The sequence below is a fragment of the Poecilia reticulata genome, linkage group LG17 (assembly GCF_000633615.1).
Source record: "Poecilia reticulata strain Guanapo linkage group LG17, Guppy_female_1.0+MT, whole genome shotgun sequence".
NCBI lineage: Eukaryota > Metazoa > Chordata > Actinopteri > Cyprinodontiformes > Poeciliidae > Poecilia > Poecilia reticulata.
In genome coordinates this window covers 6928723-6944297 of record NC_024347.1, presented here as the reverse complement: position 1 = coordinate 6944297, position 15575 = coordinate 6928723, and the positions used below count along the sequence as shown (strand labels likewise).

General features: G+C 38.9%; 1 protein-coding gene across 13 annotated transcripts in view; it reads left to right on the top strand.

The window, feature by feature from the left end:
* The window catches only part of st3gal3b (ST3 beta-galactoside alpha-2,3-sialyltransferase 3b), a 60543-nt gene that overhangs the window by 11416 nt on the left and 33552 nt on the right, over positions 1-15575 (top strand). For 6 of the 13 annotated variants that reach the window (XM_008433397.1, XM_008433396.1, XM_008433401.2 and 3 more), the window contains exons 3-8: positions 3730-3795; positions 4853-4915; positions 5347-5388; positions 6451-6493; positions 8555-8647; positions 13556-13650. In XM_008433397.1, coding sequence (XP_008431619.1) covers positions 3730-3795; positions 4853-4915; positions 5347-5388; positions 6451-6493; positions 8555-8647; positions 13556-13650 — 402 coding nt within the window. The remainder of the gene's footprint in view (positions 1-3729; positions 3796-4852; positions 4916-5346; positions 5389-6450; positions 6494-8554; positions 8648-13555; positions 13651-15575) is intronic. The other 7 variants (XM_008433402.2, XM_008433406.2, XM_008433404.2 and 4 more) reach the window with 5 other exon arrangements.

The window sequence follows — 15575 nt, the reverse complement described above, 5'->3', positions numbered from 1 at the left end:
TAGCTTCAACAACAACTCATTGAAGAAACTTTGATTGAAGAAACTTTAAATGATCATGTAGTTTGAATAACATCATAATTTAATTACCCTTTTGGAAGTGATGAAATGCTTGAGATTTTTTTGTAAAATTTTGTGTGCCTTGAAGGCTTGATGCAGAATCGGCATCTCGTGGCGATGAAGGCGTCTGGCTCACTGGATTTTTTTTTATTTATTTATTTATTTTTTTTGACTGATGGCTACAGCTTCCCAGTTATATCATTTTTGTGACGGATGCTAAAAAGCATAAAAAAAAGTACCTTCTCTAGATTAGCACAGTGATGGTCATGCATGTATGAACTACTCAAGACCTGGGGCCACATGCTTATTATGCAGCCCTCTAGACTCCAGAGGCACACAGAAATAGAACCTCCACTTTTTGTGAAATTTCCACAAAACCAACAATTTTGAGGCAATTTTTCATAATTGTGAGTTCATTTAAAATTTTTCACTAGAATGGGTCAAAAATATACGGCTGCACAGTGGCGCAGTTGGTAGAGCTGTTGCCTTGCAGCAAGAAGGTTCTGGGTTCGATTCCCGGCCCCGGTCTTTCTGCATGGAGTTTGCATGTTCTCCCTGTGCATTCGTGGGTTTTCGCCGGGTACTCCGGTTTCCTCCCACAGTCCAAAAACATGACTGTCAGGTTGATTGGCCTCTCCAAATTGTCCCTAGGTGTGAGTGTGTGTGTGCATGGCTGTGATGCTCTGCGACAGACTGGCGACCTGTCCAGGGTGACCCCGCCTCTCGCCCGGAATGTTAGCTGGAGATAGGCACCAGCAACCCTCCCGACCCCACTGAGGGACAAGAGTGTAAAGAAAATGGATGGATGGGGTCAAAAATATTGAATTTAAGTGACTAACTCCCACCTGCAGGTGGCAGTATTTCATACTCAGCCTTACTTTATGCCCAGTGGTTCCCAAACTTTTTCTGGTTTCTGGGCCCCCCCTATCAATTACAGTAGGGAGAGATCCTTTGAGACTCCCTGTTATACTCTTCCATCCACTCAACACCCCCCCACCTCATTGTTGTGTGTTTTTTATTTTTATTTTTTTCATTCATCCATACCGCTCCCCCCCGGTAGGCGCGCCCCACAGTTTGGGAACCTCTGATGTAGCCCATGATTGAAACAGCAAGCAACAAAAAGTCACATTTACTATAATACATGATGTAAGATAAATATAGCAAAATTTCTTGCAAATATTTCTAAATTAGCTACACAAAATCAGCGATTTTGATTACAAAGAAAAAACAAAAAACTGTGAAATCCTGGTGGGACTGATCAGTAAAAACATGGTCCATATTTAATTTTAAAAAGCACTTATCAAATGCAGATACATTTATTTGAAGAGTTTTTAATGGGTTTTATATTTTTTGTGCATTGTGGCATAACCTGCCCTTTCATTCATAATGTTGATTTGGCCCAAAATTAAAATGAGCTTGACATGAGCTTGAGCCTTAAACAATCTGTTTATTGATATGGATGTTTACAGCTGTTTTACCACAACAATTTATTTAACATTTTCCTTTTATTGTTGTTAAAAAACACATTTAGGGATTTTTCTGAGGAAATGGAAACAAGTAAAAAAAAAAAAAAAAAAAAAAAACCCCAAAAAACATAAAAGCTAGTCTTTCCACAGCAGTGTCCTTTAGAGGCAGCCTTTCTTATGTGATTTATTGTATTTAAACTTGAGACACTGTACAGTAGGGAAAATATAAATGCCTGTTCCCATTAATCAGAAAAACATAACCTTTTGAAAAAGTTTACTTCAAGTCTAGACCAGTTGTTGAGGCAATCTGTCGTAGGTCACACTAATATTGCTCTACCGTTAGTACGTATGCTTTTCCAGCCCTCTGCTCTGAATCTCATTAGCATTGAGCTCAGCAGCTGCACAAGGAGCCAGCCATAAATATTCTTGACCCCAGCTCGGTTTTCAACATCAGGGATCGCCTTTTCTCCTCTCTAAGGTAGTGATCCACCTATACAGTTTCAGCCGGACCCGTTGAAGTTTACTAATTGGGGGGAATTGGATCTTCCTGGGCTCTCACGGGGAGGAGGTCACGTGGTGATCGTAATTTTTTATAAAAGAATACATGTCTATAGTTTACAAAAATCTATGCTGATTTTTTTTTTCCACTCAGATTTTATGTTGCCAGACTAATCATTGACATGTGGATGAAATGACATTCCAGCTGTTCTTTGGTTATTTTGACTGAAGTGGGGTGTTTATATTTGTCTTTTTTTTGTGGGGAAGCTAGCTCATTAGCAGATTAGCTTTTGCTCTTTCATGTGAAGCTAATGAAGTTATATGAACTGAAACTAAATTGAAGTTTGGACTCCTTGCCAAATTCTTAAAAACATAAATGGTCCTTTCACACATGATGATCATGTTGCCAACATAAAAATGAGCCTTGCAGGATCTTGGTGAGGCCTTCTGGAGTGCATTAAGAATGCAGTGGGCTGTCCATGAAGCATGATGCTCCACCACAGTCCGATGGATTTCAGCATGCCCAAAGCTTCCAAAGTACAATCATTGTGTTTTATTATTGTTGTGTTAGATTATTGGAGTAGTTGGGTGGAGTGTTGGGTAGTATTGGTGGTTTGTTGGCTCTGTATGCATTGTCTCATTCCTGTCCTCACCACCTTGATTGGACCATGAATGCTCTGCTCACATCAACAGCTATGTAATAAATACTGCAGAATGCATACGCCCCTTTACACATGGAGAACGGCGTGCGATTGCTGCCGAGTTTGGATTCAGATGAGAAGCTAACACATCTTGATATGGCGCTGAGGCTAGGCTGTGCTGGTGCTGAAGCCTCACCTATTACCTCCAGGTTTACCACCAACGGGGGGAATATCGGCGCAGGGGTTTAATGTTGGATTTCTCTGATGTGTTCCTAAACAATGGTTTCCAAGTTTAATCTAGCACAAATTAGCACAAAATTGCAAATTTGTATTTATTATTCATTCAAAAATGGGCAAGAGTATCCTTCAGAGCCTTGTTAACAGCACTGGTTCTATCACCAGTGTGTTGGCCAACAGTTGGTCAACCCGGGCCCTGTCCACATGGTACATTTTTGTTGATGATTAAGAAATGATGTACATATGCAGGACAGGACGCAGCACTATTGAAAATGTTGTAATAGGTATGCCAGGCCAAGTGGTGGCACTGCAACTTTACTACATGACTACGCAACACACACCGGAACAACATTTGACAGCGCTCAGGTTTATTTGAGAGCGAGGCACATGGAGGTATGCCATCATTGGTTTCTTAAAAAGACCTGGCCTGTATTACCACAGGGAAACATTATTTTTGAATGCTGAACCTGCAAAATAAAAGCTAAACAGTAACGTGTCTTTTTTTTTTCATAAACCATTTTGTGCTGTAGGATTTGCTTATTTTGTGTAAAGTCATGAGTGTAACTAACATGAGGTATGCTTGGGGCATGTCCCCTGCTTTTTCTTTAGCTGTTACTTTATCTGTGGCATGCAGATAATGTTACCTAAATGATTGGTTCATCTATGCCAGTATAAGAATACAGAATACAGAGGTTGTTGTTTCCTGTTTTATACCCCTTGCTAGTTAGTTAATGCCAGGAATAAACCCACTCTATCCTCTTTAATTCCTTTACAGAACTTCTGCTCAGTGTTGTTTTCCACATATTTAAAATAAATCTTTATCGTCACAGTAATAACAAAGAGTCAGGGAGGACCATTCAGACCAATGGCCCCGATCAGGAAAAAGGCCAAAGCAGGTAAGGAGGGATTAGAACTTGATGAGGAAAAGAGAAGAAAAGGGAAGGTTATGTGTAGCAGTTTCAGCGGTTTTATAAGACCACGTTATGGCAAAAGTAAACCTCAAGAAAATGTGCAACTTTGACAGCAGCTTTTTGAAACAACCGCAACAACCACAAAAATTGCAACATCCTAGAGGGTCGCTTTGCTTTACTACCTACCAGTTAAGAGATAACAACTTACTTTAATGTGGTACACACACTTTACCAGTACAGTCCCCTTAATAATAACCAGCTGTTTTTGGTCTGCCTCCATGGTCAAAACAGTTTTGTTGTTTTCTGGAAAGAAAAGTTAGATGCTCTTCCCAAAGATCACCTGTTTGCAGTTTAAAGAAAGTTTGTCCCAGCTTTGTTAACATTTGGAAGAAAATGTCTTAAGCTCATGCAAGCAAAACCCAGTCTTTCTCCTTCCTCCTGTACCTAGTTTGCTTTGACCACATACCTTCAGACGACTTGTTACATTCAATCGATACCCTTAGGTGATCTCACATTGACTTTATAAACCCAGCCACATTTGAAAATGAAAACAATAAAGGTTTACAAGCTTACCACGTGAAAATGGGTTGTAGTGACATTGCTATGACTGTCAGTGGTCTTAGCAATTTTATAGTACAACATGATCTTCTAGTGCAGAGGTGTCTAACTCTGTTCTGGGGGCTTCACATTGACCTGTTTGGTGAGCAACATAGTATTGCCTTTGCACTGACAGGTTTGTTCCAACTCCCAGGATCCCAGGCTCATTCTAATTTGTGGCGTAGTGGTGCTATTGGTTTCTAATTCTGTCTGAAGAGGTCTTAAGACTGCACCAATACCTAGAAAACTCCTATTATTTCTGTTTGTTACTGTGTCTTCTTTCCTTGTCTGCATTTGTTGTTATGAAGCTACTGTCTGTGTTTTTGCTAAAGTTGTTCATTTGAAGTCCTTTGCATTACTGTGGTGTTGGTCAATGGTTGTTGAGATGACGGTTGCTGTCCAGTCCCAATGGTCTTACTCTAGTGTTAACCCCTTTTGTTTACAGAGAAAGATGCAGAGGAGACGTCTGTAGCGCTGACTAAAGGTGCTGAAGTGAAAAGAATTGCAGGTAGAGGAACTGGGAGCATTTATTCTGCGTGACTGTTTTCAATCGAGTGACTTGACTAATAAGATCCTCTAATATTTGTTTTCATGTTGTCTGAACTTTAAATGCAACAGTTTGTTGTCTAAAATTTCTCATTCTCTCATTTGTTCATTTATGGTGCATCATAATTTACCGTTGTCATAGCAATCAAATGGGCACTAATTGGGTTTCTTGCAGTTAATTTTCCACCTCAATGGAGCTTCTAAGACTTTGCATAAGTTTGACACTCTGAAATCTAATTCACTTTTCTGGGACTGAAGCCACTAACCCTTTATCCTCCTCCACCTTTTGGTTCTGTAATATGGAATAATTGCAGTTTGCCTCATTTTTACAAGTCCAATTTTGCCTCTTCTTACTGAACTCAAATGCTGCTCAATGACCCTTTTCTGTTTCAGAGCTGAAAAATGACATCAACGTTGGACGAATAGTAAGCTCAGGTACATGTGCTGCCATGCAAGCCAAAGCCTCCACCTCCTTGCTCTCTGTGCTCTGCTAGAAAGGAAATGACAAACTCCCACAAAACTCTGGAATAGATACGCAGCCCCATTTGTGGTCAGAGACTAGTTTGTTTTTTATTAGAAATTAGGAAGCTTTGTCAGTGAAAGCTTTGTATTGAAATAGTTTCACAGTTGGTGATGAATCAGACAGACAACCCTGCCCTCTGTTTCCGATTGATAACAAATGCCAGCAGTTTTTCTAAAAAAACATTTTTTCTTATATGTGATTTAATATCTTCCATGTTGCCTCGTCTTTCACCACGGCTGTGTGATGCTTCTCAGTGTAAATTTCAACATAAATGCCCTCACCTTGCTTGTTGTCAGCGACCACGCTCCCTCGGCAGTGCTTCGATTCTTCCTCAAATACTTGCCAAGCATTCCCATTGTCCTTTTCTTCATCTCTGTTTGCCATCTTCTCTTTGAAGGCAAGACTCACACACAGACACACCCTCAGGAGTAATTCTGCGCTATGTTTTACTTCGACTAATGTCACATCTGTTACATGCGAAGGACATCACATTATTTCACTGATAGAAATAATGTGAACTGTCATCATTTTCAATGGAAGGCTGCAGTGAACACTGAAATCTCCCAAATCCAACTAAACTTTTCATTTCACCTCAATATGTTTTTCTTCTGGTTTCTGTGCTCTTCTGTCTACCTCAGTTCTTCAAAACACCTACTGGATACCCATAGGTGATCTCAAACTGTTTTTCTAATGTTTCTTTATTTATTGTTTTATCTCAACAGATGGTTTTTGGCTGGCCTCTGCCTAACCTTGCTTGTTTGTGTTGATTCCTTAATCCAGATGCTTTTACTTTTCCATATGTTGCATTGTTCTCCGTGTGGAAGCCACACATGTCGTTTAAGCTACTGTTACTGAGCTGATAGTTGAAATAATGTAGAATGGATGTCCACAAAACGTCCCCAGCAAAGATGAGCCATTTCAAACACATGTGCTTCACAGACTCATAGACCTTTTTGTTTGTCTTCACTTTGCAGGGTACGATAAGCAGGGCTTTCTGCTGCAGCTGGAAACGAAACTGTGAGTATATTTCGTTCTCATAAATGGTTATTAATTCAACAGGTTCATGGATTCTCCATGTGCTGCATGGGAGATGAGTGATTCAACATCTGGCTTTAAAAAAAAAAAATGGAATCATAACTCTTGGAGGGACCAAAAGAAATCATGTACTGTTTTCCAGCCTTCTGGGTTTGTAGAACATCCATCTATTCAGCTTTTTCATGTAACATTCTTATCTGATGGACTTTAATAACAAAGGGAGGAGGGACAGAAAGCAAAACATCATAGAAGGTAAACAATCTTTAATTTCTTTGTGACCTGAAAATGACAATAGATATGAAAAGAATAATAAAATGTGAGAATCTTAATGATGAAGAATAAAGTCCAACATGCTGATTTACTCTACTGCATTCCCAGCCCATTTGGGTCCAAATAAACAGTCTCTGCTGCAGTGATCAGTATAATGCAACGACACATGGAGTAAAAAAGGAACAAATAATGAATAAATATGTTCTATTCATCTACTTCTATAACCACTTAATGTGGGCTCTCTGTTAATAAATGAGCTGCTATTACTTAATGTGTGCAAATTAAATAATAACAAACTCTGACAAGCAAACTCTCAACTTGTCAGAGTTCTTGGCAGGATTGTGGTGCCATACAGGGTTTCGGTTGCGTTACTTTGACAGAGGCTGCCAGGTGTATCTGTCTGTTATGGATCTAAAATGATCCTGGCATACCCACAACAGGCCAAATGCTACAGCAAAGTAACAGCTAGCTTGTTAGCTTTCTACCGATGTGAGGATGTATTTACTTTTCCATAAGGTAAAAGGAATGTAATTTCATAAAACTTTAGAGAACCTCACTTTAAAAAACCTTTAGGCTCTGCATGCTCACCGCCCCCAGAAATGTGCAAATAATTGGGAGTGCATCTTTGTTTCTATTGCAAACCAATGCAGCTGATTCAACACCAAAGGCAGTGATTTCATATTTGTTGGCAGGCATTGTACATTCATTTCTTGAAATGATTTTATTAAATTTTTTTGTTAATGACAAAATGTGATGCATTGTCATAAATATGGCAAATGCAAACTCATAGTAAATGGGTTGAGTAATCATTTTAGTATTTTGTGTGAAGTGACATATTGCTTGTCAGTGAGGATGTGTTTTAATAGATCATTATTCTGCTGTCACTTTGTCAGCACATCAGTGGATGCGAGTACAGTGCTCTGAATTTGTTTGACTTAATCACTCCAAACTGCAATGGTCAGATCTCCATTACGCTGCTTTTAACTTACTGACCTTCAAGGCGTCTGTCCTCACACACACACACACACACACACACACACACACACACACGCACACACACACACCGTCTAAGCAGTCTGTCAACACACAGTTTAAGGTGGATTTTATGAGTTCAGTTTGTATAAAACAGTAACTTTATGTCTGTACTCTCATTAATTATATAGTGATGCACAACAATCTATTATTCATGAAAAAGCTGTTAATTAGTTTGTAACATGGATCATTTATTTAAGGTTAGTAGCATGGGTGAGGCTTAGAAGATTTCATCCCCACCGATTTATGTATTTTCCAATAAAATTCCAACTGTAAATAACCTTAAACAGAATAGAAATCTTGTCAAGGAAAAAATAAGAGCTGTAAATGATGTGCAAATGAGGCCTAGGTGAACCATTTCTGCTGACATTTCTGACTTTGGACCTCACAACGAGCTCAGACCTTGTCTCTTTTTTTTTTTTTTTTCCCCCTCCCTGTTTATTTGAACTAAAATCACAGCGCACATCAGATTATTAATGATGGTAGTAGTAATCGGGAGGTTCTAGACTTGGCACCACTGGTTTGATTATTTAAACAAGGGTCTCACTGTTTTGTCTCGCCACACACAGATAAGACGAAAAGTTGTCACTGACTTATTCAAGTTCCTAAGCAATCGACAGCTCTGACTCTCCTTGACAGTATTTGACAAGCTCAGTTTTGAAGGTTTAAATGTGTTTCTATTACTGCTAATGAGTTATCATGGTGTGTCTGAATGTTTCCCTGCGTTCTGTTAATGTATAGGCCACCGGAGTTGGCATACAAGTATGGCAACCTCAGTGAAGGGGTGTGTAAACCAGGATATGCAGCAGCCAAGATGACATCCATCTACCCTAAGTGAGTAGTCTGCTTTATCACTGTTCTTTTTATATATGAAACAGATTGCACAAAGGACAGATCCTAAGATTTCTTTATGGATTTGTATCTAGATGTTAATAGGAGATGAGCTCCTTCTTGGGCATACCGAGATGCATGATGTCACCCCCAAAGCCAGTCGGGCCTAAAGGCCTTTTCGTCCGACATAGAAAAGCCTCCACATTCCTGTCCAATCTGATCCTACTATCAATCGTGTTTTTATCGTCTACTTCCCCACAACAAAAACTCAACTGTGTTCTTGTATTCCCCTGGCACACAATAGAACATTTGTCACCCAAACACAAGGTCTCCCATCTTTCCTCTGTCATATCGTAGAGCCTTTAAAGACTTCTCTATGGGCGACACAAACTTCCTGTCCTGATTCACCACAAGCTTTCCCCCAACCAACCCACATGCTCCACACAGTCCTCCAGAGCCTGATGTCATTTGTTCTTTTGATTTTTTTTTCTTTATTCCCTTTGGGCGTCTATTTTCTGTACAGCATCTCAGCTTGATCTATAGGACATTGTTCTATTAGCATTCTATGAGCCAAGCATGGGCAATTTTCCACACTGATGAATAAGAGCCAGTGGCATCACAAAGGAGTACTGACCTAATTAGGGGACAAATTCACTATCCCTATTTTGTGTGTTTTTATTTATTTTTTATAGAACATTTAAACATTGTCCCTTGAAGGTAGAAACTTTTTAAGATGAGACTCGTAGAAGTCAAACTGCCAAAGAACCCTGCTTTTACAGAGGTTTATAGATTCACTTTTGCAGCTGATCAAGTTTATTTTATTTAATGATCCAAACAACATTAATTTCTTCCACACCTAGTTAGATTTTGTTAAATAAAACAGGCTGTGTTATCCACGTCTGTTTCTTGGTAAAGTCAAGATAATTCTTGTAGATTAAAATATGTTGAAAAGGAAAAGATACTTGTTTTTCACCATGATTTGGTTTTAAATATTGCCATAAAAACCACACAAAGTTATTTGCTTTCATTTTTGCTAGAAAAGAAAGTGTTTTTGGACAACGTTGACGAAGCTTCCCAGAGCAAGCCCCCACCCCTCACCCGACCCCCAAACCTGACTGTACGTGAGCGGCTACGCGTTAATGACTTCATCTAATCAGCTGCACATGTCTGATCAAAGTTCTGTACAGCTTGGAGCCCACTGATTATTACTACCTTCACTACGGTCACACAGGTCAATCAGCAGAATTGATGTTCTGGCTAGTGGAGGCTTAGAAGATGAAGAGTTAGGTGTGGGCTATATTTGTGCAATTTTTTTTTTAATGGACTAAACCAATTAAATGTTTTCTCATTAGTTTTTGTTCCAGTTTGAGAGGAAAATCATTCTTGAACGTTGATCTGTTCTCAATCGTGCTATCCTAACGGTTGTGACCGACAGTGCAGCGCTTGGAGAAAGCTGCTTAACCTCTGGCACTGAGGTCTTATGGTTCCCCTTCTAATCATCTCCTGCTTCCTCCTTGTTTGTCTTCTCTGAAGCCCCTTGCCCTGCAGAGTCCAATTTATTTTAAAAAGCCTCCCTTTCCCCTCAGCTTCACCCAAAACTGTTTGTGTTGGAGCCCTAAATCAAGTGTTGGCTGTGAACTTCAAGTGGCACGGTTATGAAAATATTGCATGTGAGAGATGGACCCTGCAGAGGAAATGAGCACAATGCATCCCTGCCTTCTGTCTGAGTTGGGAACCCTCACATTTTATTTGACATCAAGCAGCCCCTTGTCCGTCTGCATTGTCAGGATGTCAGTGACTGACTGTTGGTCACGGCTCGGTGACTCATAATAAGTCTTTGTTATTTATTGCCCCATCTGGCCTCACAAGTCTTAAGTTTAACGAATATCCTTTTGCTTTGGCAGGACAGATGTATGTGTGTGTGTATGTGTGTGTGCGTGTTCTTGTCAGGTGATGTGAGGACATGTAAAAGCCAATCTGGGTGCTTCGTCCTTTTCTGGCTATGCTCTCCTCGTTTTTAAAGTTTGGGATTAATTGCAAAAGTTGCCTGCGATGCTGGGAAGAAGTTGAACTTAACCGGAAGGTCTCCCTATAATGTCGGCCTTTATTTAGTTATTGCGTTTCAGAGATCCATGTTTATCACACTGGTCTGTCGCAGTGTTATAACACAGGGATTCCGGTAGAGACATTTGCCGTCTCTACTTTCGATTTCCCAGTTCCAAAAGTCTGCTAGTTAGTTTTGTCTGGAAGTTAAAGGTTGTCGAGAACGTGTGTATTTACGACTCCAAGTGCCAGACATCAGGCCATCAGTGGGATTCGAAAAATGCATCGCTGGTGGTCTGGTTCTGAGAAGAGAACTACACTTCAGTCCTATTAATCAATCTCTGCATACCTTCGGTCATACGCAAACCAATGGATCATCCTTTTAGAGCTCTGTGAAGCTCTAAAAGGATACTTTTTAGAGCTTCACCAAATGTAGTGCATATCTACCAAATGTAGATATGCACCAATTATAACATGTAATTATGGAGTTCTTGTGAAGCCATTTTTCCCCAGACAGGTCAGAACCTTCTGAAATAAATAATGGAATCAGAACCTTCTGAGTTAGAAAGTTCTGATTTCAGAAGGTCCATTGCAGGCCTTTCTGCAGTCCTGTATTTCTGTTATGAATGACTAGAATTTTATATAAGAAGCAGAAGAGACATCACACCAGTGTGTGTGTTTGTAATACTACAAGGAAAATACAATTTAGCTAATATTTCTAAGCAGTTAAAATTATTACAGCGAAATTTAAAAAGGTTTTGAACATGCATATATTCATATTGACATTCAGCACTGCTATTTACTGCCAGAAACATTTGTCTATGTAGTCTGTCAATTTAGCTGACGTAAACTGGAAGATTTACAAAACATTGCAAACATTTTCTTGTCTACCTCAGACTAGGATGTTTATAAACCTTCAGAGGAATAAAGCAGAGGAACTTTACTGTAATAAGTTAATCTTTCTGCTGAAAGTGTCACCATCTGAATAAATGCCTGACAAGCCTTCATAGAAAATAATTTAGATTTATATTTTAGAATATGAAAATGGCTCATTTGGTAACAACTTTTGCTCCAGTGAGTGGTGAAGTTAAAACTTCCGTTAGCTCTCGGGTATAGGGTGTTCACAGATTTAAAAGACAAAAAAACACTCAGCCAGTAGCTGTGAGAGGAGATGGAAACACATTTACAGAATAAGTTCTGACATAGCAACGCTCCTTTGCACTGATGAGTCTGTGCCTAACAAAAGTCTGATGAATTTCTGAGGTTCAAACATCCAGCTCAGAAGGAAGGAAACGCTCTACTTTTCTACACTCTACTGGTCTAATATGTGACTCATGTCATATTACAACTTTTACATCTCGTTTATTACAGCCATACATAGGGTCAACGTTTGACAAAAGTACACTTTGCACAGCCTGGTTGATTTGCTCCAGCCAGTAGATGTAAACATGCCTAATTAGCATTTTCTCTTTTTCTCTCTTTTGCAGCATTTAAAGGTTTCACTTAACAATTGGATGGAAGCATAACTAATGAAGCATACAATCAGTTGATTGCGGTCAACAGCCAGTTTCTCAATGCATCCCTACTATAAATTCTGTTTGTAAACCCAAGAATAAAAACACAACAAAATTTGAGCATATTCCCTCCTGTTCACTCTTCTGACAAACTTCCGGTCCTCATAGCAGGTCATAAACACACATCCATCTTGAAGTCACACTTGTAGAAGTGACACACAGTCCAGCATTTGGGTCACAAGCGAAACTGGGAGGAAATTGATTCTTTTGATTTTGAAGCGACTGTTTAAAAAGAAATGCCATAAAGGCAAGGGGTAAGGAAGAGGTTTTTCTTGAAGAAGTTAGTTCTGGAACATCAAAATCACTGGTGGCAAATGGACTTTTAAAATTCACTGAGATTATTTTTAATTGATTTGGTTTCTGTATGAAGTTAAAAACCATTTTACCTCCTAGTCTAATTTAAGATTAAGAAGGTTGTGGATTGGTGGCTGAGTCCAAGGTACTCTGAATTTGCTGCCACACTATCGCAAGACAACAAAGGTCCTGCTGTACTTTTCTGTTTATAAGCGTCATGTTTTATAATGGGAATGAATCAGGATGAGAATATCTCAACATAATTTTGAATATAATGGTATCACAGCTAACACCAAAACTAAAAACTAATCTAATTGCTTATTAAATCTGTTTCCCTACATTTATAACAGAAAGGCAACAGTTGATTATATTGCTTCTAAAATAATGGGATTCATAATGTATCCTAGTTTAAATTTAGTACAAGACAATTGTTATCTTAGAAGTATTTTGCTTGTCTTTATATTAGAAACGGCCCACTTTCTTTGCACCATTTTCCATAGAAGAAAATGTGAAAATGTATCTATGCTCTTTTCTGGCAGATGTTTTTTTTTTTAGCAGCTCTAAATGAATTTTATTTAACTGGACTGTACAAATTGCTCTTTGGATTGTAAAGGTTGCAGACCTTTACCTTAATGTTCCCAAAACAGGAGACTTCAGGGGTAGTGATTAATGCTACTTTTATATATTGCTTGACAAAAATAACATTAATGAAAGCATCTGTACATAGCTTCACACAAAAGCATTCTGCATGGGTGCAGGAATGCTGTATTCCTTGACTGTATGTATGTTGAACTGAAATTTTATCTGGTACTTTATGAATCCCACCTTTTGTGATTAACACCCCTCTGTACGTGTTGTACAGATAAAACAAAAAAAAACTTTAGTGAGGGTGCACAACAGACTTATTATTCTTAAGGTTTTCTGAGTTTGTATTTTAAAATGTCATTATTTGTAGTTTATATCTATAGTAATGGGGTTTTCCTCCTTTTTTTCCTTGCAGGTTTGTGAGAAAAGCACCCATGTTCCTTGACCGGAACTTCAAACAACACACAAAAATCAAAAACTACCTGCCGCCATTTGGCATCAAAACTCAAGGTAAAATATTTTTCTATCTTCCATTCATGTTGATATGCACTGTACTGAGAGCCTCTTACATTGTTTCACTTTTGTTATAGAATGTTCGATGCTCCTCAGACTCTAAAACAATATTGTTTTTTCAGTTTAAGTTTAGTTCTGCCTTCTTTTGTTGACTTGCACATTTAGCAGGAAATGTTTTGCTGCCATGGTTTCAAGCCTTGTCCTAAGATGTGTTAAAAATGAAATGCATTCCTGTAACCCACTTGTACATTTTCCATGGTTTTGTGATCATCAGACCGTAATGACAGCAGAGTGCTTATACATTCCTTTGATTGGTTTATTGATGGACTGTTAGAAATGCCAGGTCTTTTTAAAACAAGAATTTACCTCAATGTCACACGCTCAGTTATTGTTTGACTTTTGGGTCTGTTCCAGTGACTGGCTTCTTTTGGATCTGAACAGAAGTCACAATAAAAAGCACATTTTTGTCTAGTCAGTAAGTCAGAAAACGTCTTATCAGAGCTTGTATCAACAGGGAGCGATTCAAACATAAAGGCTCTTAATTTGAGCAAGTTTCCACATTCATCACGGCACAGTGAGCTGCTGGCAGAGGGGATGACCCTGAATGCACAGTGGTTTTGAGGAGATGTTTGACTGTTGTCCGGTCAGTGTGGTCTGTCAAAAAGCCTCATCACAATGTTGATGACTATGGACACTTTGAAAAGACCTTCTTACAGCTTTTTTCACTCATGCCTTTTTATGGCCACACTGCCAGATTTATGGTGAACGTAACGTTTCTGTTGACACATTCCCCCACCTGAACTGTGGACCTCTGCAACTCCTCCAGAATTATCATCGCCTTAATGTTTGCAGTTGTTCCGAACAGAGCTCTGTGAAATCTCAGGATATTGTTTAATAATCTAACCCTGCTTGGTCTATCGTGTAAAATCCAAATCAAATACACCAATGCTCATTGTTAAAGCAATAAAATGTTACATAATTTAACACATCAAAAGGATAAAAGAATAAAAATACTTCAGCTGCAGTATTTTTGACGGATATAGGAAGCAAGAGAAGGGAATATTGAACAGAGCTGTGATTGTGTTTCCATGTTGTTTTTGCCAGTGTAGTCATGGCTGCTACTGGATCTAGTCAAGCTAATCTGTGTGTGGAAGCAGCACACCTAGCTGCGGCTGATAGGCAGCTCTATTTACAAAAGTTGGAAATGGCTAGCTTAGAACGCGACCCATACCGTCCCTCCTGGCGTGTTTGTTGATTTGGCCAAATCACAGACTTTGCCTGAATTCATGTCGCATGATTTTAAACCACTGTCATAAATGTTATTTCCCCTTAAACCAGAACAAACTTAAAACCCAGTTTTAACTATTGTTTTTTTTTTTTTTTTGTATATGGTGGTGGGGAATCTTTACCATTGTTGCCAATGATTGGATGTGTACTAGAGATGTGCCGATCAGGTTTTTTCCTACCGATACCGATCACCCATGAGGGCCGATCACCGATACCAATCACATAATTATTTTTTTTTTTTTTTATCATAAACGCTACCGGTTACATTATGTGGAAAAAGGAACCATGAATTCACCTTAATTTAGACAAAAACTTGTTTTTAATAACTTTTTCCAAGAAGAAAACTAAACAAAACAGGCATTCTGCAAATTGTACTATTGATAATACTATCTTTAACAGACTGAAAACATATGAAGGCTCTGAAGAAGTTAAATAACGCAAAGAGCCAAAATAAAACCTCTCAACATTGCCCCAAAAAATTCAAGTATAAAACTTAACATTCAAAGGCAAATACAGGTTTCAATACAATAAACAATCCAGAGTTACTGAATGAAAACTTCCTGATAGCATGGCGGCTAGCTGGTGACTGCTAGTTCTGAGTGGCTGTTTCTGACTGAGCGGAGTAATTATGCAGA